Source organism: Anser cygnoides, chromosome 1 (genome assembly GCF_040182565.1).
Source record: "Anser cygnoides isolate HZ-2024a breed goose chromosome 1, Taihu_goose_T2T_genome, whole genome shotgun sequence".
In the NCBI taxonomy this organism is placed as follows: Eukaryota; Metazoa; Chordata; class Aves; order Anseriformes; family Anatidae; genus Anser; species Anser cygnoides.
Window position 1 is genome coordinate 37,764,920 of NC_089873.1, and position 25,759 is coordinate 37,790,678.

General features: G+C 39.0%; 2 protein-coding genes across 19 annotated transcripts in view; one reads left to right on the top strand and one right to left on the bottom strand.

The window, feature by feature from the left end:
• The first annotated feature begins 202 nt into the window (after positions 1-202).
• HELB (DNA helicase B) lies at positions 203-16,322 on the top strand. Its single transcript, XM_048065473.2, has 13 exons — positions 203-452; positions 1,653-2,024; positions 4,282-4,505; positions 5,871-6,731; positions 8,168-8,339; positions 9,165-9,306; positions 9,558-9,688; positions 10,651-10,735; positions 12,144-12,203; positions 12,795-13,008; positions 13,913-14,047; positions 14,306-14,704; positions 15,155-16,322. The coding sequence occupies exons 1-13, from the start codon at positions 248-250 to the stop codon at positions 15,242-15,244; spliced, it is 3,090 nt and encodes a 1,029-aa protein (XP_047921430.2). The 5' UTR covers positions 203-247; the 3' UTR covers positions 15,245-16,322.
• A 990-nt stretch (positions 16,323-17,312) lies between these two features.
• Positions 17,313-25,759, bottom strand: part of GRIP1 (glutamate receptor interacting protein 1) — a 325,530-nt gene continuing 317,083 nt past the window's right edge. For all 18 annotated transcript variants that reach the window (XM_066992663.1, XM_066992714.1, XM_066992675.1 and 15 more), the window contains 2 exons: positions 18,968-19,114; positions 17,313-17,920 (listed from right to left, as the gene is read on the bottom strand). In XM_066992663.1, coding sequence (XP_066848764.1) covers positions 17,684-17,920; positions 18,968-19,114 — 384 coding nt within the window. In that variant the 3' untranslated portion in view covers positions 17,313-17,683. The remainder of the gene's footprint in view (positions 17,921-18,967; positions 19,115-25,759) is intronic.

The window sequence follows — 25,759 nt, forward strand, 5'->3', positions numbered from 1 at the left end:
TTTTTGGGGGCAGCTAGGCGAAGTGTAATAGGATATACCGGAGATTTAATTGGAGTTTTTGTGGTTGGAGTTGTACAGAGACACGGAATTAGAGTGTAAATTATTAAAAAAAAAAAAAAAAAAGCGGTCTTTGTGCGGTAGGTGCCAGCGGGAAAGCACAAGCTGCCGCGGGGAGAGAGCCTCGGGCCTGGCCTCCGTCACCGCCCCTGCTCCGCCGCCAGCCCGGGAGGGCCGGGCGAGGCGCGACATGGCGGCGGCGGGGCGGGGGCCGCCGGCGGAGCTGCGCGGGGTGCTGCTGCCCTCGCGGCGGGACCCCCGGGGCTCGGAGGACGGGGGCTCGGAGGAGGAAGAGGAGGAGGAGGAGGCCGACGAGGAGCTGCACTTGGCGGAGGCCGCGCTGCTGGAGGCCGCCGGGCGGGAGATGGCGGCCGCGCTACCCCCGCGCCGGGATGGTGAGGGTCGGCGGGGAGCGGGCGGGCGGGTCCCGGTCCTCCTTGTCCTCCTTGTCCTCCTTGTCCTCCTTGTCCTCCTTGTCCCTCCCGTCCTCCTTGTCCCTCCCGCCCTCCATGTCCTGAGGTGGGCGCCGGGCCGGGCCACGCTCCGCGCCCACCTCAGCCTCGGGGGAGGCCTCCATGAGGGAGCCGGGCAGCTGCGGTGCTGGGGCCAGGAGACCTTTATATCATTCTTATTTGCTTCTTAATTTTAAAGTAATCAAACCCAGACTCCCCAGTTACTGATTTTGTGATAAGGTAAAGCAATAGCAAAGTAGGTGGTGAATCTCACACAGGTAGCAGAAGGAAGTGTACACACTCAGTCGTATGACCACGCACAGCAAAAGTAGAAAAGCGTAAAGGTTTTTCCATTCACACTCTTTTATTTTATTTATTTTTTTAACCTACATGGCATCTAAGAGTGATGATAGTTGGCCTTCAAGATTCCCTAGGTCAAGTACTCAGGCCAGTGACGTTGGAGCAAATTCTGCTTAGTAGAAATACTTTATCCATAAGTTGTTTAAAAAACTGCTAAATTCAGCTGGGTGGCACGGGGAAAATACACAGAAAAAACGTCATAGGTCTAAGATCTGCAGACACTGAGGATCTGTGTATTACTAAGTGCATGAGGGAGAGAGGATGGAAAGAGAGGGCAAACCAGGTCATACAAAATGTCACAGGTTATTATTTCGGGGCTGTTAGTTGCGTATAATTTTGGCTGGTTCAGCTGCAGGAAATATTTGGTATAGAAATGTATCTAAAGAGCATGCAGGCACCATGATACAATACTATGTGACAAAGTCATTCAGGATTGAATTGCACTCTACCTTGGCATAAATGGTGTAGTATTAAACTGTATGTTTGTGTCCTTAATTGATTTGATAAATATTCATACACGTTTAATTTTGTAGCTCTCACACCTAGAGAAGCCATTTTAGTACTTGTTTCTGAGGTTGGATGTACTCATTTTTAAATACTACAGAAAAGACTGACATTAGGAATTTTATGAAAACCGTGCTTCTTTACTTTTATTACTGTAACTTATCATACAAAAGATAAAAATAAGCTTTGAACAAAGAAACACCTCTTCCAATTAAACCAAACTTTTATTCTTTACAGCTGCCAATAACAGTGGTTTCATTTTTCTTTTTAATGTTTCAGTTGTCATACAAGAGAACTCCAAAGAGGAATATGAAGCAGTTGGACGTTTTCCATTAGTTGGCCCTTGGTGGAAAGTTAACGTTAAAGTTAAAAAAGTGGGGTCTAAGTACTTTGTGCAAGGATATCCATCATATTTTCTTCGGACTGATATAGAAGAAAACAACCGACAAGTATTTTCTCTCTTTCTTAAAGAATGCAGAGTTCCCGATTATTTTAGAGAACAGTTTTTCACTTGGCTTCCTCCCGAGTGTGCACTGAGTTTTGGAAATCTTGAAGAAAAATTAAAACAATTCCACTATTCACATTTACCAACAGGGAAGAAACAAGGAGACACCAAGGATTTTGATATCTTACACTATGTTTTGGAATCCTGTAGGTATATCGTGTACCAATTTGTTAGTTTTATAAGCTAATGATTATATCTCTAAGATACTTTGTTCAAACTGACATGTCTTCATATGAACTGTATATTCAAAAGAATTTTGAACGTGCAAAAATTCTTGCACATTTTAAAATTTGAGGACAGTAGAACGACTGATTAAAGGTGGACATACAGTTACTAACATGCAAGGACTTTCCTGAAATCTGTAAGGTTATCAAAGTAGAATTGTCTGTGCTACAGGTGCAAAGACGGTGGTGTAGCTTTCATTGATTTATTAAGATATAATAAGGCTTACTAAAAATGGCTTCAGCACTGCTTAAACACGGTGGTTATGGGTTTTAGGGCAAATATGTATTCAGAAATGGTACAGCTACTTCTTTGTAGCGCAAACAGCTAATTCCTCAGCTCAGTCCGGATCAGCTGCACCGAACAGCCTAGCTGCCTAGGTGTTTTATAATCCCGCCCGTCTGCAGGTTGTATGGCTGGGGAGTGCAGTGCAGAAGCACTGGAGCAGAGACGGTTCGGGACTCCCGATCCTGTTGTGTAGCTGGTTTGATGCAAAATCCACTGAAATATGGAAAGTGAAGGCATGTGCTCAGCACTAGCTCTTTTGTTTTGCTCTCATCGTCTGTTTCCATTATCCCACGTTACTGATGCAGGCAGAGGCTGCCCCAGCCTGGTGCCGTACAGAGCTGCTTGGGTAACAGCAGTACCACGGGACTCAGTTCTCTGGTTTGGAGGAGGTCTTTTAAATCCAGCAGCAGCTGTGCATAAATTTGTACTGTCAGGTTGGGTCTATCTACCACCATGTGCACGTCAGTGAAGTCTTCAGTACTTGGCTTACTGGGCAGTGGCAGGTCAAAAGATGGAGGGGACTGTTTTGGAGGTCAGATCATGTCTGATAGTAGAGTTCACAAGTCTGCTAGACTTTCCTCCAAATCACGTGTTAGGAGAGGAAAAAAATCACAATTCTGTAACTTCAGGCTTTTTGTTTTGTTTTTGTAATGGTAGAAAAGTTCTTAGCACTTCAGATCTTTTCATGACCGTAAAGAGATAGGATCGTATAGTGGGAGGAACTCTCATCTAGTTTGCTGCATGAATTTAAATGGGATATGTAGATCACTTCTGGTTGTCTAATATATCTGTACTTTTTTGGTGAAGAAGATTACACAGCGTGGCTAAACTTACTGTTTCCTGCTCTTGTAGTTGGCAGATTTTTCCCTAATATCTAACTTAAATTACTTTGCTACAGATTAAACTCTTTTCTCTCTGTCATTGGGAAATAGAAAAAATTATCCCCCTCCATGCCATGTTGCTATTACTACTATTGTCAATTTGATTTGACATATATAATATATATAATTGTTACATATAATATCATTATTATTATTATTAGATATAATTTGATTGTCAATTAAATGTTTTGAACTTGAGCAATTTGTTCTTCAAGCAATTAAGATATTTTTACCCAACAACAGTGCGTGTTGATTCTCCTCTTGAAAATTAATCATTTGCTTCAAAGGGGAAATGTCTCGCCTTTGCATTTCTGTAAGACAGTTATGACAAAAAGTACTTAACCAAGAAAAATCGTGTTTTAAATTTGGAGTTCTGAAGTTTCCTTGACACTTCCTTAGGAATTGCATTTTTTTTTTTTGCCAAGAGATAAAACTTGTAGAAGTCTCACATTCTTCTAAAATTTGTTTTTAAAGTGAGGTGTAAAAGAAATCAGTTTCATTATTTCCCTTTTGCAGATCCCAAGACTGGTACCCACAGAGGGAAAGTGATAACTTAAGTTTGGGATCATTGAGAAAGCCAGGGGGGAGCACTATTTTCCTAAGTTCCTGCGCTGATCCAGTATTATAAGTCTGTTTCATTTTATTTTGGATTTTTAATTTTCTTTTTCACGTCTGTATGAAAATTATCTTTAGATAGGAGGGACAGGCGTGGTGAGGTCTTAACTGACTTTCTACAACAGCCTGTTGTGTATGCAGTTTAAATGTGTAACTTGTATTTTTCACATGAGTACATTTACTTTCAGTTTGTTCACATTTTTTTTTCTAAGGCAGTTCAGGGAAAACAGACTTAAAAAGAATTTGAAAAGGATTACAAAGAGTAAGAAAGTGGAAGAAATCAGAGATGCTTTGGATACAGGGGAGACAGAAGGATAAAAGCCAGAGTCAGTTTAAATTACCTTTACAAATATTTTTGTATATTGCTTAAAACTTTCTTGGTTTATGGTGCGTACAGTTGCAGGCAAGGCAGTATTGGTAGCTCTGACTTTTCCGATGATACTGGAGTTCTTGCCAACTCTTCTGCCACGCCATTTTTGCTGTCTTTTGGATACGGTGAGTTGGCAAAGAAGGACTGAAAACGATGATACAGATGGTGAGACAGTACATTTTCAAGATGAGATGCTAACAAAATTGGATGGGATATTAAAGAATGAGCCATGGAAACTTGGATTCAGCAGGGTAAGTAATGTTAAGCAGGGTAAAAAGTGTGGTGTTTGTTACATTTGATCTTCATTAGAATACAGTATTGTTTTGGTTATGTTCAGTTTATTACCTGGGCATGTGTAGGAGGTAAGCCTAGCTCATTTTAAACTAGATGCTTTACTGGGCTCAGTTTTACATTTTTTTTTCCTCAGCTGGTCTACAGTTAATATCTCAAAAGATTTTAAATGTGATCGTGTTACAACCTTTTGTTTTGTCGTTTCTTTAAGGAATAGAAAATTCCTTAAAGTATTACCTCAAGTATTTACTTGAGGTAATCGGGTCAAAAGTAAGAAAGCTAATTTAAAGCTCTCAGTTCTACTTTTCAGCTTTATACCAGCAAATGAGATTTTCTATTCTTAATATATAGAACAAGACCTATGTTTCATAGCAAGCTAGATAAATTATGCTGTAAGAGGTTGGACGGTCTAGTGTTTTTTAATAATGGGACCTGCAGTTGCCGTTTACCTTCTTGTTTTCCTTTGCTGACACCAGCTACGCTTGCTGTGCAACTTTGCTGCTGCACCTCACCTACCTACACATGTAGCTCAGATGAGAGGTAAAGTTTAATAGTTCGGAAATGTAATTCGTTAATCTCTCAGCCTCAGCCCTCCAGTGCTTTCACTGACAGATGTTTAGACTTGTCTTTAGAGACCTCCAATTTCAGAGACTCAGCAATCTATCCAATCTGTTCCGGTGTGTCACATCCTTTCTTTTCAAAAGCTTTTACTGATGTATAATTTGACTGTTCCTTGATGCACGTTAAACTTGTTTCTCTCATTCTGTATAACAAGGATCTGCATTCTCACTGCAGTTTTTTACTGCTTGAAGACCCTCATTAGCTTTCTTTCTTTGGGTTCAGCAAGTCTAAATGTTTTTTTTTTTCTTGATAGTTCATCTTTTTTGTATGTCTCAGTATTTCACTATTTTTCTCTAGTCTCTGTAAAGGTCATGTGTTTCTTGAAGTACCATGATGTTCCAAATTGGATATAATATTCTGGTTAATGTCTTACCTGTGCTCTGTTTCTGCAGTTTGCATCTTTTCTTGAAATCATGCTAATTAGGAGGACACAAGTTCTCTTTAGTTTCTGTTTGAGTTTTCTGAGTTTTAAAGTTTTGTGTTTACACAGAAGGGTGACAGAGAAGAGTAATCATTCCATCTTTTCTTTTTTTTTTTTTTAATATTTTGCTCTCATAATGTACAGTGTGAGAAATACATGTGCTTTTATAGACAGCCACTCTCCGAACTGCAATTTATGTTTACTCAAAGGAATGCTATCCAGGAAGAGGGAAAACGATATATCTGAAATAAATATGTTTGCTTTTATTCTTTTTGGGGAGAAGATTACCTATAGGGAACTGAAACTTTCTTACTGTGAGGCAACGTGGGAAGCCTTCCGTCAGTGTCAGCATCTCCTCCGGAAGATTCCTGACTTGCAGAAGAACGCATTAATTCTGTATGATAAACTCAAGAGACGGTGTAGAGAAATGGGACACACTTATGAAGATCAAGATGAATTAACTAATTTTGTATCCAAAGATATGTCCATTGAGCACGCTTGGCAGTCTCTTGAATTTTTGAAAGATGAGAATATAGTGATCAGGGAGAAAAAACTCGTGTTTCTGCCTCATCTTTACAAATCCGAAAGAGACATTGCAATGTATATAGGTTATCTGCTGTCAAACTGCTCATGGCAACTGAATGTTGACGCGAGAAAGATACTTAACACTTCTGAGATGTCAGGAGAAATGGCAGATGATGAAGTGAATGCTGTCTCGGCCCATGAAGTGGAACACCTGAAGGAAGATAATCCAGGCAATCACAACTCTGAAAATCCACAGACGGAGTCCACAGCTGGCACCCAAAGGAAAGGAGAGGTAGATATAGATCAGGTGACTGCCATGGAAAAGATTTGTTCTAATCCTGTCACAATCATAAGCGGAAAAGGAGGTTGCGGGAAGAGTACGGTTGTTAGCTGCCTTTTTCGTCACTTAAAGCAGGTAGAGAAAGAAGTGGAAGCTGCTTCTAAGGACTTTGAAGGAGACCTGGACGCATCTGAGGAATGGGATACCTTTGATCATCAGTGGGAGTCAGAGAACACTTGCACAAAGAATCGTTTGAATGTGCTATTTACCGCACCTACAGGGAGAGCAGCAAGCCTTTTGAGTGAAAAAACCAGGCTTCCTGCATACACTCTGCATCAGGTAAGGACTTTCTTTTTTTAATTTGTGTTATAAAAAACCTTTTGGCATAGTTCATTCTTGTTTTAGAAAAAAAGTTGTTACTGAAATTTCCTTATAGCGTTTTTAGTTACTAATGGTAATGCTTAGGTACAGCTTGTCAGCATTTGAAAATCATCATTACATTTTGGGGAATCATAAATCAATCATTACAAATACATTATTTGCTGTAACTTTTCTTTTTTTCACTTTTATACATCTCAAATTTGTACTTTTTTTGGGGGATCTGGTCTTTTTAGCTCCTCAGTTATTATACTCTGAGTAATCCGTAGGAGATAGAAGAGCAGAAATACCTCCTTAAATGGCAGACCTGTTTTCCAGTGTCCTGTTGCACAATAATCATATTGATACCTGCACATACGTGAAGAGAACGGTAGCTTGGGGTCAATGAGATGAATTTTATTTGCACTGTTTTCCTACCTACAGTCAAATACTGTGCAACTTCTTCTTCTTATTATTATTATTAGAAAAAAAGTAGAAAAACAAACTGTTAATAAACATAAGTCTCTGTTGTTGTAGATGGCAGAAAGTGCCAAGAAGATGTTGGAGGTGTGGAATAACCTGTATAATTAAAAATTATAATAACACAGAAAATACATTGGGCTTATTTTAAGTTCTGTTGGAAACTGGGTAATCGCCTGTTCCCCTTCTCTGTGCAATGTTGGGGGTTCATTAGTGTGAACAAGCAGCCGTAGAAGGAGGTGTTCTGTTAACTGAGCAATCTATATCGTGACCTTATAGCCTTTTGGATCCCTGCAGGAAAAAAAATAAAATTAAATTAAAGAGCTGTGCTCTCCGGCCTGCCATTTGTTTTTCAGACTTGTTGGGGTAATCATTGGAAGCAGTTTTCTGTAGCTTGAAGTGTAAGCAAATAGAGCGAGGTGTGACTCGAGCAGTAAGGACTCGTCCTGTGCCCAGCACTGGGAGAAGGAGATATAACCTGGTTAATTTACAATTGAGATAATCACAGAAATAGATTTAGGGGTTTCCATGCTTACAGAAAGAATACTGTGTATTTGGAGTACGAGCAAATTCTTCCCATATCATGTAGCAGAACAAGTGCATACTTGCTTCAGAATTTTATATGTAGACATTCTCAAAATGCCCGTGCTGCTCTTCCTGTGTTAAAGCTCCATATTTGAGGATGCATTTCTGTGCTTTAATGCAAGTAAGTGCTGATTGTCTCAGCTAGCAACGTGTTCACTGAGGAAGGAAACAAGACTGCTTGAGCCTTCTGAGTCCTACAGGTGTAAGTTCAGAATTTCAGATAATACTTCTAAATAGAACATTAGAAGATGTTCTACCATGCTATGGCTACCTTTAAAAAGCAGTTGTTCTCAGCACATTAGTGTCAGAACTTATTTTTAATTTATTTCTAATTTATTTTGATTTGTTTCTAGATCATCTATAGTTTTAGATCATGGAGGCAGACTGGACAAGAATTTCCATGGAAGTTTTCTACTGTGACAGTTCTGATTGTGGATGAAGGAAGCTTGGTGTCTGTACATGTTCTCAGTTTAGTTTTAAAACTCCTATGTGAGCATGCCCAGCTTGCCAAACTTATTATTTTAGGTAAGTGGGAAGAAATAAATAATTAAGATAATACAGTATTGAATAATACACAATATACAGTGTAACTATCAGAGCTGCCACTGGTCTCGCTGGGTCTTTAAATACCCAGAAGGTTACGTTGGTCTGTACTTGGGTATTTCTGCTTATGCATAAAGTCAGGTTAGGCCGACTAGACTCCAACAGTTTTCTATCTCATCTGTCAGTATGAAAGTATCAGTATCTCTGTTATCTGTTTAGCAGTGTTTTGTCTGATTCTGTAAGTATTATGACTTCCACGTGGTAGCTTATTATATATATCTTGCAACCGAGAAACTTTTCTCATTTCCTTAAATTTAAAGAAGCTAGTGTCAGCATATGAATCAGATGTGAGAAGACTGGTGCCATGGGGTTCTTAATGCTAGGATCAACTAGTTTTAATTCGGAAAGGAAAACAAGTGTAAAATGTCAGTTTTCTGCTTTTTTAGATGTTTGGTTTTTGCATGCCATTTATGTCATTCATTTTTGGATACGATTTGATCACTGTTGGCGTTCATGATGCAGAGCGATTTGTACCTGCTATTTAGGCATTACAGAGAGAGGAGTATGAAAGATTTAAACTACAGAACAGTCTGATTCCCCAGACAAAGTTTCTTAGATACTTGAAAGTTTCATTTCACGTGAAATGTACTGAGGAAGCATGTGATTCCAGAGTCTCATACTGTGACGTACTATGTGGAAGGCTGGGTATTTATTAATTTCGGTGGTGTTTTTTTTTCCAAGACAGTTTTTTTTTTTTTTAATGTTCTGTTATTGCTCCTCACAAAGCCTAATTTCCATTCTGCTTAGGTGATACTAGACAGCTACCAAGTATAGACCCGGGAAACATGCTACCTGATATCTTTGAGAGTCTAAAACCAAGAGGCTTTTCTGTGGAACTGCGAACTAATCACCGAGCTGAATCACAACTAATTGTAGATAATGCAACAAGGTAGGATTCCTTTTAATGTGTAAGGAGCATTCTTGCAGTAGACACGGTGCTTTACCTGCAAAAGCATATCAAGATTTGAATCTATGGTACTGCTTCTGTTACATCTTCTTATTCAAAATTAGTAACACTGTCTTCAGTCACTATGTATTGTGTAGTATATGAACTTTATAAATGATGAACTTCAGGCTGATGGAATCCTTTAACTGGAAACAATTTTTCTTTTCTGTTTTCCCTCCATTGCTCCGGCGAAGAATCTCGCAGCGGAAGCTTCCTGAATTTGATGAGGTGCTGAAAGTTTCTGGTTGGAATAAAGCACTGACAATGCCAAGACCTGAGAAGAAATTCATTTTTATCGCTTTACCTTCTGGTGGGGGTAGTGATAGTAAGTGTGTACACTCAGTTTGTGATCTTGACCTTCCCTTTTGTAAAGCAATGACTGTTTGGCTGGAATTAACATTTTGGGGAGATTTCAGTCTTTTTCATTTTGTTTGTGGTATAGATTTAAATGCTAGGTTCATCCTTCGAATTTTGCCTGAGTTAAGTGCACGCAGCAAGACCCATTGGTGCAAAGGATACGCTATAGAGCTCCAGCTCACCAGTTACAGTTTGAAATGGGTGTGATACAGCTTCAACCAGTGCCATCAAATATAATTGTCTATTCATGCTGTGGTTGGAGCTGTCAAACCTTAAAAGATTACACATTTCAGAAGTGAAGCATCCGAGTAAAGACCAGCTGTAGGCATGTGCTCTCAACTGTAGAATGACGTTAAGAAACTGGAAGCAAAGGGGACACCAGTGTTTCATTCAAGATGTTTTGGGGTCAGGATAATTCATTTTGTTTTTGGACCGTTATTGGATAAGTGGATTGAGGGGTCTCCACTTTGTATGCATCAGTGTAATGGGGAAAAAGAATAATAGTGCGGGTATTATCAACTCATCTTACTCTAGTGACTTACTCAGCTAACAGAACACTAAAAATGGATTTCTTCTGTGAAATCTAAACGTATAGTCCTGCGGTTAAATAATGCTCTATCCATACCTCTTATGCACTGTAACAAAACCTTATTTTGCATGAAATACAAGCTGTTTATTAGAGAAATAAGCATTTCTCTCCTTCCATATCACACTCGTCCCCCATTTTGACAGTGGGATAGCTGCATGATGCCTTTTGGGTGGCGTGTATAATATATATGTGTGTGTCTGTGTGTGTAAATGCATATATATTTAAAAAGTTGAAATGGCATTGAAGCAGCAAAAGTGATTTCATACTCGATTATGTTTTTCTTTCTCACATTGTTTGTTCTTCAACTTTTTATGCCTTATCTTTTATGTCTTCTAAATCAGATTTGCAAAGCGCCATAAAGGCTTTACTTAAAGAAGGACCTGGATTGCAGGATGCCAGACAATCACAGTTCATTGCTTTCAGAAGGTAAAAGAGCAAGTAGGCAGACATTGAAAAATCTTTGCTAGCAGCCACGATCTGAAAATAGCTGACTGTGTTGAGCTGGAGAGACTAGTGACGATATCATAAAAATTACTAGAGAGAAAAACAGGCCAGATGACTTCTCCTAAGCCTTCTGGTTGCCCCCAGTCTCTTCATGGAGAGTTGCTAGATTTTTCTATAAAAAAATTTTCTATATACTTTTCTGTTATTTTGCACCATGCTATTTGACTCTGTTTATGTTCATCTGTACTGTTTATGTTAAGTAAATGAAGGGTGGACTAAGTGGTGAGTTTTTGTAGTAAATTCTCCGAGAGCTTGTGCTGTGCTGTTGGCAACAAGGCAGCGCTCTTCAGAAGCAACAGGTGAGGGCTGGACTGCAGGAGGAACCCACAAAACACAGAGTTGCACCTTAATCTGATGAGAGACAGTTGAGATGTCATCACGTGGTCTGTACGCAAATGTATCCCATCATAGCAGCGGTGAATTTCGGGATGCACGATGGGAACATTTAACCTTACTGTTTATGCATGGTTCTGTGACAGGTGGGCTTTAACAAATGGCAGAAGATGTGATGAGGGCCAGGTCTAGATATGTAATGTGGATCTTTGGAAGCACAGTACTGGTCGTTTAAGAAGGGCAGGATGTATGGCTCTAACAAATTCTCAAGAAAGATTCACTCACATATCAAGCACCGATGATGTGAACCATCACAAACCATCAATAGTACAGGTGGTTTCACAGAAACACTGAAATGGTAACAGATGGGGCTTTGGGCAACCTGGGCTAGTGGGAAGTGTCCCTGCCCATAGTGGGGGGGGTTGAAACTGGGTGGTCTTTAAGGTCCCTTCCAACCCAAACCATTCTGTGAGTCCGTGATTCACATTTTTGTTGTGAATATTGAAATACTCTGAAATCAAGTTTATTTCTCCATTCTGCATTCGGGTACAATACCGTTATTAACGATGTCCACTGAAGATTTCTTGATATTTACAAGTACTTAATCTGCATTTAAAAGTTAAAATTCCATGTCTTTAAAAAGCAAGTATATAAAATGACCAACTCTTCTGTCTAGTTATAATACATACACAGACAGGTTTTATCCAGGCTTTCCTTTTGTTCTTTATGTTAAAAGTAAATCCAACTAATCTAAGTGTGCATCACAGACATCACTTTCAATCGTATTTAGACAAAACTGTTCCATTACTGCTTTATCTTCAAAACTCTGAATTAATGCTTGTTTTCAGTCATTGGTGGAAAATCATCACAGCTAAGATGAACTTTTTCCTTTGCTTTTTAATTATAATGCTAATGTGGCATTGCATGTAATTGTTTTACGTTTAGTATTCTTAAGTACGTCATGAGTCTGTTCATGTTCTTGTTTTGTGTGATGTAGGCAAGATTGCGATCTAATAAACGAGCTTTGTTGTCAACACTATTCAAAGCATTTAACCAGGTAAGCTAGTGTTTTGCAATTTTTACCTTGAACCTCACTTTGTTTTTGAAAGTGTTATAACCAGGCCAACAACATAAAATAAAATTATAAAACTTTTTTTTTCCCCAATAGATCATCTAGATCTGATTATTTACAGTAGGGGGTCATTGTTACTATAAACTTTCTTAGAGAGGTCTTTTCATTTCATCCTGGTCTTTGAACAGAGATAAGATAAATTCTTTTCCTTTCGTTTAAATTGTCCATATATGAATTCCGAGATAATGAGTTATTGCTAAATAATTAAAATTGACATAAATGCAGCTTAATATTTTTTTCCCCATTATGCTATTTCTAAATAGATTCTGAAATATTTTTGGAAGCAGCATTTTGGCGCTACCATGTTGCTGTTTTTTTTTTTTTTTTTTTTTTTTTTTTTTCCAGAACGCTTTACAGAAGTTCAAGATTTATCTTTCAGATGCAGTTTTTCTTAACTGCTTTGAATATTTATTTTTTTCTGGCCCTGGTATAGAGAAGGGAAAGAGAAGAAATCCTAAGTGATAGTAAATGCATACGTAGTAAATACATTTCTCACTTTTTCTTTCTCTGACCTAGAGACCATAAAAGACGACTTTTATTTCAAATTGATGACAAGATTTCCTGCACACGGAATACGTATCTCAAGGATCTCTTACCAGGCCATGGTTTTGGAGAGGGTCCTGATCAGAAAGAGGATCATAAATGCAGAAATGGAGAAACCACCCTCAGTTCAGCGACTGCTGAGGATGGCAAACGACTGTGCAATGGAGATATATTTTTCATAACAGATGTAAGTTGTTGATGAAGGAACTTGCACAGAAAATAGTAGTAACTGATCCAGTCCTTTCTGAGTTCTCAGAACAAAGCAATTCTCAAAGTTTAGTCCATAACAGATACCTAGTTGTTCTGAAAAACTATCATGTGAAAGGCTACCCCTTTACAAGAAAGAGGCAGATCTGTAACAGAGAATTAAAAATAAATCTCTGGGCATTTTTGTAAAATCAGTTTCAGTTGGTCTGATCTTGTTCAGTGCTGTGACTTTTTTTTTTGTCATAAATTCTGTAAATACTCAAATGTATTGTAAATGAAATACATAGTATTTTGGATGTAGACATATAGTCTTAAGTGAAGAATAAAGCTTCTTCAAGAAGCTTCAAAAAGATGTTACAGCTTGAGTTCTCCCCCAGTAGAAAAGTAAGCTGAAGGAAACCCACACCAACACACAATCCTATGTTTTTCTGCTCAGCACCTGGGTGAATTGAATTGCATTGACTCAGCAGAGGATCCAGTGAAAATACCAGTATTTGTGCCTGGGGACTGCGTAGGGTTGGTGGAAGAGAGCAGGCTTATCTTCATTTGTGGCAACAAATTGTTAAGTGGGCTCGCTGGTAATATTTCATCTTGTCCTAAGATAATTGAAATTTTCTGGGTATTAAAACTTCCTTTCTTGGATTTTTTCATACTAAAGAGGAGTCAGGGTAGACCCTGTACGGTGAAAGTATTTTCCTTGAAGATGGTCAGTGAAAGATAGTAATCTTTTGGGCTTAATGTCTTCTGAAACTACTTCACTTGGTTGACACTGCGGCTGTCATAATATCACGGAAAGGTAGCATATAGACGCGTGCGGATGTATAGACATTGATCAAACTGCTGATACAAGCTTACTGCTAAGTGTTCTTATGCTATTTCTTTAGGATGTAGAAATTAATAAACAGCGCTTATTGACCATCAGCAGCACGTACGGCTCCACGTTCACTGTGAAGTATAAGGCTCTGAAGAAGCTCTGTCATATAAAGCATGCATGGGCCAGAACTATTCACACCTTTCAGGTAAAAGCTGAAGCAAAACAAAGCTATCGGGTGATAAAGCTTTCTCATGCCTTTATCTTGCTAATGCACTGTATTTTCACAAGGAAGCGTCAAAGCTCTCTTGAAACTAAAATCCCTTGAATGCAGGACAGAAAATACTGTCAGGAGTGTCCCCATTTGTCTCCAACTTGGCTGTTGTTGTAAGCAGTCCTTTTCATTTTTTATTTTTTACTACTTACTGGAGATCTTAATTTTGCAAGGTGTTTTTAAACGTTTCAGGGTTCTGAGGAAAAAACCGTAGTGTATGTGGTTGGCAATCCTGGTCGTCAGCACTGGCAGCACGTGTACACAGCCGTGACCAGAGGGCGCTGCCGTGTCTATGTTATAGCTGAAGAGACGCACCTCAGGAGAGCAGTCACTAACAAGAGCATTCCCAGAAAAACTCGCTTACAGAGATTTTTGAGAGAGGAAATTGCAGAAACAAGCACATGCCCAGAACAAATGCCCTCTCCCCTGACAAAGAATGCTCCTGACCCATCTGAACCTGGCACTGACCCGGTTAAAGAAGGGTCGGCAGATCTCAGAAAAGAGCAGATGGGTAATTCGCAGCAGATAAGTCCATATAAAAGACAACGAAGTCATGCAGAGAATCCTGAGGATGCCATGAAAACATCCGCTGTAAGTACCTCCTTACATTTTAAAGTATTCAAAGTTTAAATACATTAAAATTTTCAAGATGACCAGTAATTTGTGAAGCAGTCAAGTTTGGCAGGTATTTTCTCAGAGTAATACTTGACCAACAGGGAAGAATCAGTTATAATTTCAGTAGTAGTAAATTTATACCTCTTGCTACTAATTGTGAACCAGTGTCTAGCTTAGACTCTCTATTAGCTTATTCTTTGTGCACAGAAGTCAACTTTTAGGAGCTGACCTGCTGTGACACATTTACATACAATGTCTTCATTGAAGTAGATATATTTTTATACAGGCAAACATGCTTAACAGATTATTTTTTTCTTACTGTATCTAATATCTGTCACGGGTAAAGAGCTTTTATTTTTTGATGCTGTTACTGTATTTTAGATCTGGTCCAACCTCTGATAACATTTTGTTTGTTTGTTTTCACAGCCAATAGTAGAAGAATCCCCGCTTGGTTCTTCCAGACTTCAGAGTCTAAGTTTGCAACACGTAACTCCTAGGAAGCTTTTCAAAAGCTAGCAGACAATTAACTGTCCTCTTTATGAATACACCCATTTTGTTCAAGATTTTTGGCATGGAGAAGCTGGGTATGCAGACGATTTTCAAAAGCTTTCCTGTAATTGTATTTTCTCTAAGAACAGCTTATTTTAAAGTGAGCCTTTTATATTTTCAGTGATCTGTTTTTAGTAGATCCTTGGTGCATTAGTCACCAAAAGTCTTATCAGTCTTTTGTTTTGGTGAAGAAGGAACTTACAGTTCTTTTAGGATCCAGAAGTTCCCTTGAATAATATATGGGCATTTCGTAGTTTAAATGCTCTACCCATAGCAAGTTTTATCTATCTCCTCATGCTGCAGCATCAATTAGAATCTATTATTGATGTGCCAAAGTTGCAGTTTGGTCTTCAGCCAAAATAGTTTAGAAAAATCTAAATTCCTGCTTGTAATGTGGCAGAATTATGGGCATGAAGCTTTGACGGATTATGGATTTTAATCTTGTTATGACAAGAAACAAAAGCTGCAATCATTGACATAGAAATTTTTTCCTACTTTGCACTTGTGAGTGATGTAAAACTTGCCCTTGTTGCACTACCCTATAAATGCTGCTAATGATCTTGGGAACAAAAGCAACATTCCAAGCTAGGGTTCAAATATCATGCCGCTTTTTTACACGTGTTTGTGTACTGCATGATTTGATGTATTGCAATTTATGAGATTAAATAAGACGAATGTTTACACAAACTTCAGACAAATTGTATTAAAATTTGGAGAGAGCTTGCTTACGTCTAACAAACTTTTTTTTTTTTTTACTCATACTACAGCAGGAAAAAGTGTACCATGAACATAAACATGGTATTTTTTTTTACTCAACTGCCACTCTGCATGTAAAATAGAAAAATGCTACCTCGTTTCTAATGTCTTTAAATCACTGTTTATTTCAATTTATACATTTTTTTCCATACAAATATTTGCAACAGTTTGAATTTCAAAAAAACATACATAGACGATAAATATCATGCTATTAAAGTATTAAATTTGTACAAAAATACTTTACAGTTTAATACTTATTTGTTACAAATAAAAATACATATTTAAGTGACTCATGGACTTTTTCTTTTTTTTACATGATTCAGCATTGAATGTTACTCTGACCTTTTCTGGCAGTGCTGAAATATAAATCAGACATACTTGTGTGTGCAGGGTGAGCTTGTTTATGTATTGGAAAGAGCAATAGGGATACAGTTAAACAGTTTAACTTGACCAGAAACAACTCTGTTAGGTGATTGCTTAGATGTGGAGACTCTACAAATGTACAAATCCAGTATCTTTATATTCACCAAGAACAATAATTACCAATAACAACTCGAATACTGGAATAAACCAAAGCAGCTGCTGGTGAGCATATAAAGCAACTGGCAGTATTTTATTGCTTGGGGGGAGAGGGGAGGCGGGAGAATTTGTGAAGTTTGTAAAATGTATTTACAATTTTAAAGTCTAAAAACGTGTTGTAGGGGTAAGTTTATCATAAAGAAGGCTGAAAACAAAGTATATTAAATAGGACATTAGTCCCCCTCAAGAAATTGTTTGATTTAAAAAGCTTGTGTACGACAGTAGAAGTTTACAGGGTTATGGATCATTAAGGAGCTTTTGTATCAATCTTTCACTGCTATAGTTAAAAAAAAATCCATTTTATTTTAAAACCTTTCTAGTTTGTCTAAACTCTTTTCAATTTTACTCATCAGTAATCCTCCTTCAGAGGTTTTTAAGCTCACTAAAAAAAGTCTCTGCTTAAAAAGCCTTACATGTTGCAAGACCTATCGTTAATTATTTCATTGCATAGGGAATAACATATGAGCTACTAAAATTTACCACAGTTGTTGGGGAGTAATGTTCACCACATGCTGCAGCGTCCTAAAAACACTTTGTTAAAACATCTAAACCGTGCTTTGTCTGAAGAGTATACCATTCTTGCCAGCAGAATCAAGGTCCCCGTAATTACAGAGCTAGACAGTTAACAAGACAGCATGATGCCAGCACACCATTCTTCCTCGGCCATCAGACAATGGCTTGCTGCTAAAATGTTTTTAAAAAAAAAAATCAACCTGGACATCACTGTTAGAAGTTAACTCCATGCTTTTTTTCCCCTCAAACAGCAGCTGATGATGAAGGGAAAGGTACATCTAAATCATGTTTAAACATCTCCCCAGTATCTTGTTCAGGGAAAAATGCCCTTAGGTACTGTTGCTAATGGTAGCGTGTTTAGAAATGGAGTGACTTAACAAAGAGTTAAACTTTTTAAAACGTGACCATGAATTAATACAAGCCTTGAGACAGACAGACTGACCTCCTGTGCTTTTTAGTGCTATATTGTGTCTGAGCCTTATCTTCAGAAAAATCTTAAAGGGATTTAGCACCATAATTGTCTTTTATTACCAAATGTCCCACTAAAATTATTTTCTGCTATAATGTATTTGTAGGATCCCGTGTCTCTGTATTAACATTAGCATGTCCAGTCTGTTGGAGGAAGGCGTTGTTCTGATCACTCCACTCCCCGCCTGCTGAAGGCTGCTGGTCTGCACTTCCTTTCTGACATGCCAGTGGGTTTCTGCTAATAACCAATTCCAGCTTATTGCCAGATTCTGCGATGAGGGGCACAACCAGACAGCAGTCAAAGTCTCTGGTGCGAACGTGGTTTACCTGAACAATTAGAAGGTTGCTTTTCGTTATTATTTAAGACAAAGAAACACGATCACAACAGAAACAGATTCATCCTTGAGACCATGAAATCTGACTTAAATCTTGCAGCTAGAGAACAGCCCAATAAAAGAGTATTTAACCATGGTATCTGATCTGAAGACATCAGTGAAGTTCTTTACTTCCTGTTTAATGGAATGTGGCTAAAATGGCCTTACTGGCCCCGATGATAGCGGTTGTCAGTAGTCATGATGCCTGCTCCATACACGACACTTAACAGCACATAATTTTTCTCACTCTCTCAGTATTCATCAATTTAAATGCCATAGCCCACATCTAAAGTTTCTGTTTGTTTTCTCTGGTATTCATGAATACACAAACGTTTTATTGGCCCAGTTGACAATAAATAAATAAATTAGCTTTTCCCTCACAAGCCAACTTGGCACTGCGCTAAGCGTGGCACTCAGTGTTATGCTATTACAACTATGGCGATCAGCAACTTGGATTAAGCACAGAAACAATTTTCAAGTCTGCATCAAGAACAGGAAAAATTACAAATCCATCTGGAAATGCCTTGGGAAATTCTAACTTTCCAGTAAGCATTTTTATGTCTCCTTTGAAGTTGTGAAATAAATAATTTGTTTCTATAAATGTGACATTACAGAGAAAAATCTACTCTTACTTCTACTGCATAAAAGCCCAAATCACCATGAGGTGCTGCTGCCTTATCTAGGCTCTAAGTGATTTATACAGCCTGTGGCACAAAGCAATTAGGATAATTTTTTTCCTTCTTCCCATTTCCCCCACATCCTTTCTCAGCAGAAATAAAAAATAGCAATACTGCTCCTCATTGAAAATATAATAAGTAACACAGATAATAAGGTTGCTCCAAATGAGTGCTGACACAACTTCACTCAGTTTTCTGCACGCACATCTGAGTACCCAGCTGATACCCAAACACCATGCAGTACTGTAACAATTCCCTTTACAAAAAGGCTGCTGTATGTCATCTCCAATCACGCCAAACCCGTGTGGTGCCAGAAACATTACCTGTAGCAGTCTGTCGTATGGTTTCAAACCACCCAGATCGCCAGGGCCAGCTGGTCGAATGTTTTTAACGTACACGCCTTTTTCCAATAAGCCATCCGAGACACTAAACCCAAAGTCTTCTCCATCAGTGTCCTTGTACAAAGTTACCTGCGGAGGTAATTTGATGTGATGATAAGGTGGGGAAAAAAAAGTGTGTCCACATTTCTGCAAGCACTTGGCAGGTCTCCTTCTTAGGCTTAGTTCATGTTCGAGTGACCACTTACCTACGATTTGGTACTTCTAGTATTATACGGGAGATGACCCCATTTTTACATCGTATTAATGATCTCAGAAGCCTCCTTATTCTTCAGTAATAAGCAGTCCTCTTCACTTCTGCTTCTCAGCTGGAAACGTGTGTTTTCTATACCACCTTTTGTGGTATGATTTTTTTCTGAGTCTTACTCTTTTGCTGTCCTGTTCTCTAGTCACCAGGATACCCAAGTACAGGCATTAGCTTGGTCAGCCAATTAGGTTTTGTTTCTCTTAAGTAAATTAGTAAATTCTTTTAATTGTAGGGTTTGGGGTTTAACAACACGTATTGCGATTCACTCATTCCATTTTTGACTCTGAGAGCATAATTAATTGCCCCAAATGTCTGAATCTAGTCTAAAATAGGCTGTAAAATCAGCTGGGCTTACTGTAAACTACAGGTTCCACCCCCTCCTTCCCAAATGAGGAGGCTTTGTGTGGCACGGACAAGAAATTAGCTGAAAGCTATCCATATAATCTCTCCACAGGGAACAGATCATTTAATTGCAGCCAGTCTCAGTTCAGTCGCGAGAGCGTGAGTGCTGCTAACAAGACTTGGCATTTGGGGATTTCAACGGTGAAGGCCGACGTGCAGTAACAAAGACCTGGCCTAAACCAAACCATCACCTGTGTCATGGCCTCGGGAGCTGCCACAGGGCACAAATACCACCGGCACCTCGGGCCCCAGCCAGCCTTTTTTGTTTTGGCCAGGCGATGGTCAGCCCGGCAAGGCCCAGTCTCCGCAGTGCTCAGTATGAGAGTTACAATGCAGACTTTTAAGAAAGCACAAACACGGCTCCTACAGACAGACCCTGCAGGAAGGGAATTCTGCACAAAAACAATAGCGTTAGCGCAGGTGTGTTAGTTACAGAGGTAAGAGACGGCCGTTCAAAAGTAGGACATAGAAGTTAAAACTGTTAGGAGAAGGAGGTTTTCCAAGCATCCAGAGAATTAATGCTTTGCAGGCAGTTTTGTTATTTCAGTTATTTCATAGAAAGGGATTCAGAAACTTCTTTGTAGGTATACTTAGGTTTTTATTTCTTTAGGGGTGTTGTTTTTTTCCTTGCTTCTCTCTCATATCAGGAGAACAGACCAGCTGCTGTAGCGACAGCACCATTTTGTCTGTACAAATGGATGGAGCTGCTGTGAGAACATCTCATGCTGCGGTAAGCACCAATATCCACACACAGCATTCATCCCTGACTTCACCTCCATTCCTCCTCTTCCCTTGCTTTTCTCCCTTCGTACAGTACATACAGTGAAACAGAAAGCCATGCCTAAAGTCCCGTTAATCGAGCTGGAGGCCTTCTCCAGTGATGGGTTCTCTTTTTCGGGGTGTGACCTGCCATTTTAAACCTCCCAGTGACTGCTGAGTTTTAGCTGTCTTCTTCGCTCCCATCTTCCCCTGACCTAACTTGTCACTGAAGCTTTCATTATCCATCTCAGCGTGCATTTTAAGAGTCAAAGGGCATTTCACCTACTGACAAATCTATCTGCAAATTCAATATATTTCATCTGAGAAGGATTCTAATTTGTATCGACAGCTGGTGTATCAGCAGGACTCTGGGAAACCTCTAACAATTTGTTCTCCACAGAGGCATTTGTTTGTGATACCATAGCATGTCTAACATGGTCTGAAGTATGTTTGAAGCTGCTGTGGATGTACCATAAGGTGAACAGTATCACAAGACTAAAAACAATTGCTCCCCCACACTCCCTCCAAAAAAAAAAAAAAAAAGGAGGGATATTTATTTTGTTTATCGACAGATTTGTGTGCTTTTCCTGGCACGAGTAAAAAAAAATAAAAAAAATAGCACTGCACCAAAACAGAAATCCTCTTTTAAATAACTTATTTTCCACACTGTCACAAATGGTAGGAATGCTTCCTGTTAACTGCTTCTTAAAGAAGCCTTGAAAACTAAACACAAAAACAGGATACAAGGCCTAAGAGGAGACAAGACTTAAAATACTGCGTTCTTCTGGCACAGATGGCACCATTTTTTAAAAGGAACTTCCCACTCGTTCCTTTTCTTTTCCCCTTCCTCTTCCCTTCAGGCCCTGGAGTTAAGTGGAGGTGGATCCAACCTCAGAGGAAGTACTAAACCGTATGAAACAGGGCTCTCTGAAGTCATTTGGACTCTATTCTTGCTGAAAGGCAGGATCAACTGCATCTAACCCATTTCTGAAAGACATTTATCTGTCCTGCTTCTTAAAATCTCCAGTGATGGAAACTCCACAGTCTATTAAAGTAATCCCTTCCAGTGCTTCAGCTATTTTCCCTCTGTCTAAACTAAATCACCCTTGCTGAGACTTAAGCCTGCTGCTAGCCACAAAGAACGAGGACATCACTTTATTCTCTCCTCCGCAGTTATGTGAAACAAGGAGTGTTTTCCTCTGGGCTCTGTTTGGTAGGACAACATCCCTCTTTATCTCTCAGACCCCCAACTGGGCACTCTGTTACAGTCAAGACCTTACCAAAGCCACGACAGAGCGGACAACAATTCTGCAGGCACCACAGGCAGTGGTCCTAGCTAAATGCTCTAGGACAGTGTTGCGTTTTTTCCTATTCTTAGCATGTGGTCTATCAGCAAACAAAATATGCACAAATTCTGCTCCGCAGGTCTACAGAAGTGCCATTCCACAATAGCTCACTTGACCTTGTATCTTGTGCATAATGCCCAGGGAAAACCACATGCTACTTCATGCCCACCTTGCGAGTCAAAACATGGCGCATTGCACATGATGAGGGACATGGAAGTGGAGTTTTCCTGTAGAGGTGACAAACCGCGTTTGCGGGAAGCAAAACTTGAGAATGTCTTTTGTTGCCCCCTCCAATTGTTCCCGCTGGACTTCACTGATTTCTACAGACAGCGCATTGTGGAAGGGAATTAGCGTCTGCCTCACAATCAGGACTTTTATGTACCATATTATCTCATGCCTCCGTTTCTTCAGATATACGGATCATAAAAGATTTAAAAAAACTCTTTCCCTTATGGCTATATTCTCCTGACCTTTGGTTAATTTATCAGGAGCTTGGAAATTCAATGAACTGGTATTTATTCATTTAAGGGATGAGGTCGTGATTGAACATCGTTGTGTATTTGACAATCACACTTTTAGGTGCTAAGACATCTGCAGAGAACATTCTTTTATATTGTAGGTTATAATTTTAGGGCTACTTCTTTTTAGGGCAGCATATCTTTCTAAAAGAGAATCTCAGAGTACAAATGCTGCTACCTGAAATACTCCGATTTTTATTTAATAATGAGGACGAGCAAAGCCTTAACCCACACAGGTTTCTCATCTTCGCTTGCCCCTAATGCAGCCGATCTGGAGGGTATGAGGTTGTAGGCAATTCATGCAACACCTAGATCTTCCTATGTATTATATGCACTTTGATCAAAACTGTTTGGAAGTTTTGACCTCAATAGCAAAATCTCAATTGTAGATGATTTGTTAGACTTTCAAATTTGCATTAGGAGCCTAAGGGGAAAGGAAAGCTGAAATGGAAATTTAATTCATATTTCATAAGCAATTAAATAGTTACAAATTTTAAGCAGAGGCTTACAGGTTTTGAGCTTGTTTCTGTGCCTCTCCTCCCTCTCAAATCTAGAGGAAAAATGTTTAATTTAAATTTATATGTCTTGCACAGATTAGATATTGAGAAATTTTAACCAATGGTAATTTTAGGTTAATGCCTACTTGCAGCAATAATGTTGAAAAATTATCTTATGTCTTGAGCATATTTTTGCTCTCAGAGGAATGCTTGGTCTATGAAACTTTAAAAAACGGTCTGTTGTGATTTTAAGAAAAATATTAATCTATATTCTTACCTAAGTAGATAAAATCAATTAAAGGCATTAATTCAATTTGGGTAGCAATATGGTGTTCAGCTAAATTAAATGCTACTGATTAAACCACCTAGAACAAATGTTTTAAGAGATCTGTATGACATGTCTCAATCCTAGCTTCCTCCGGACAAAAATAGTTAAAATAATTGTTTGGTGAATACAATGCAGTGAAGTAAGGAATAGCAGTGATGAATTCAGGTTAACTTGCTGCAAGGTTTGCAGCATTAAGTAAAATAATTCTCAGGGCTGTGTTGCCCTTCTGACAGGTATGCATCTGAGAAGGACAAGCTGGTAACATAACTTACTCATCTGTGTTTATGGCCTGAGGAGTTTTATCCAGTCTTATTCTCTCTTACCATTTACAGCTAGGCCAGCCATTTATGCATTTTGGTTTTATGTGTGGCTTTTTCTTCAGCACAGTGAAATATTGTAGCTCTCTCCCAGTCAGGTTATGAAAACCAGTGGAACATCTTCCTCAGTCAGCCCATCCCGCTGTAATCAAACTAAGGTATGAATTCTGATCTGTAGGGCACGTAGGTCCTGACTCAACGCATGTGCAGACTCATTGCACTGAGGCAGTAAAAAAGCATCTGCACTGTCCTGCTGAAGGAACTACGAAAACTCAGCAGTGTACAGCTGAGGACATGCTGAAGTAAGTCCTAGGCAAGCTATGTCTTAGCTTGTATTTCAGGGACTGCTCATACCATCACAGTTTTCCAAAGCAGTTATTATTTCATTGGTTGCCCTGTCAGTGGCCCAAATGATTGAGACATTTGCCTGCAAGAGGGCAGAGCACATTAGCCAGCAAGACTTGTTACAAAAAATACTTAAATTGAGGAATTTCTTTGACAGTGAATTCCCAGTCATTCCTGAGGCACTGCAGCTGTTTTGGAAAACTCTGACTGGACAAACTTTCCTTAAGAAAGAGAAACTGAGCAGCTTATTCATGTTAAACTAGAGGTCTCTGTCAAAAATTAAGGAGGGAAGAGAAAGTAAAATGCACATTGCTACACAAGAACCAGTAAGAAAACTAACCCGTAAGAACTTAACTAAGATAAGCATAAATATAAAACCAGCCCATGATGTCTGGGTTAACCTGCATGTATCATCATAGGGGTATAAGCATATGTTAGTGAACTGGCCCATAAGATCCAGTCACTGGTTTCCATTTTTCTTAAATGACTGAAAAGATTGAAAAATATAGTGCAGGTTCAAATTTAGATTCTTAGAAAGGAAATGACTTGATGACAGAACAAACAGTATAAGCGAACTCAACATCACTTCAGCAGACCATGGAAAAGCAGGTACATTGTCTCAACAAAACACAAAAATTACTCAAATGGAAGGTCACAGCAATCTTTACAACAACAACTACAACAAAAAATAGTAAAAAATAAATAAATCTCTAGGACAGGGTACTTTTTACTGACCAGTACTGAAGAGCTAGCAGCTATAACACAGCGCTAACTCATTAGTAGCAATCTGACTCCTCCTCTCCAGGAAAAGATTCGTTTCATCAATCATGAAAGGCTGGTTTTATAATCCATAGAAGTATCTTTGCTGAATGTGAGTGCACCATTGAATGCCTGCCGGTGTAGTTTCATCTTCTATCTCACATTTACTTTCCACTCCGGAAAACTGAGCACAGTAACCAACCCCATTAATCACTTCATATCAAGCTGGAAATACAAATAGCTTAAAACTATCACAACACGCCCTATTGACTACTTACATCGACAATTTATTCATTGTCCAAACGCAAGATCCACTCTCCAATACCTTCTATAAAAATCCGTTTAGCACATACTCACTGAGACACTATCTTACTAAGCTAAACTGGATGAACTGTGAACTAAACTCAGAAGCTGTGGATGCCCCATCCCTGGAGGTGCTCAAGGCCAGGCTGGATGGGGCTTTGGGCAACCTGGTCTGGTGGGAGGTGTCCCTGCCCATGGCAGGGGGCTGGAACTGGGTGGGCTTTGAGGTCCCTTCCAACCCAAACCAGTCTATGATTCTATGAAACGTGCAGGGACTAGAAAGCAAACCAACCCTCTTGAGAGTGACAACGTGACCTTTTAAAGAATTTTCTCCATGCTTCTGTCTCCTCTCTGGGAAAAACTCAGACCTTCAAGAGCAAGATGGTGCAGGAGATGGGATGCTCATTCCCATCAAGGAGAACAGCATTATAACATTCCCCACAGTTTTGGGATCTGGTTGCTGTTATGGTGCATGGCATTTACTGTGCATATTTAAAGATAATTTATCCATTACTTCCTTGGGGTGTAGAGCCACCTTAATATCACCGTGTGATTTCAACAGTCTTGAGCAGTGAAAAGTTGCATAGGCTGAAATTTTAAAATCCTTTTTAGAGCAAAGGAATTATGAAGAGAAGTGAAACAACAGCTAATTTGAAATACATTCTATATTGTATACATTGAGTATCATGTACTTGATTCGAAATGAGTGTTAATTTGAAGAAGGACCAATGGGAGCCCCAAACCTCCCTGAGTAATTTTCTAAAGAAACGTATTTTCTAGAAATTAAACTTTTTTTTTTTTTTTTTTTTTTTTTTAATGAACACATTTTGCAGAGATGAGTTATTGGTATTGTCAATTCAAATTACCAGTGGATCCTCCTTGCAAAAGAGCAGTCC

Coding starts and splice junctions, on each gene's coding strand:
- HELB (XM_048065473.2), top strand. CDS start 248: ATGGCGGCGGCGGGGCGGGGGCCGCCGGCGGAGCTGCGCGGGGTGCTG. Junction 9,307..9,557: donor ATTGTAGATAATGCAACAAG/GTAGGATTCCTT, acceptor GCTCCGGCGAAG/AATCTCGCAGCGGAAGCTTC. Junction 13,009..13,912: donor ATATATTTTTCATAACAGAT/GTAAGTTGTTGA, acceptor CTATTTCTTTAG/GATGTAGAAATTAATAAACA.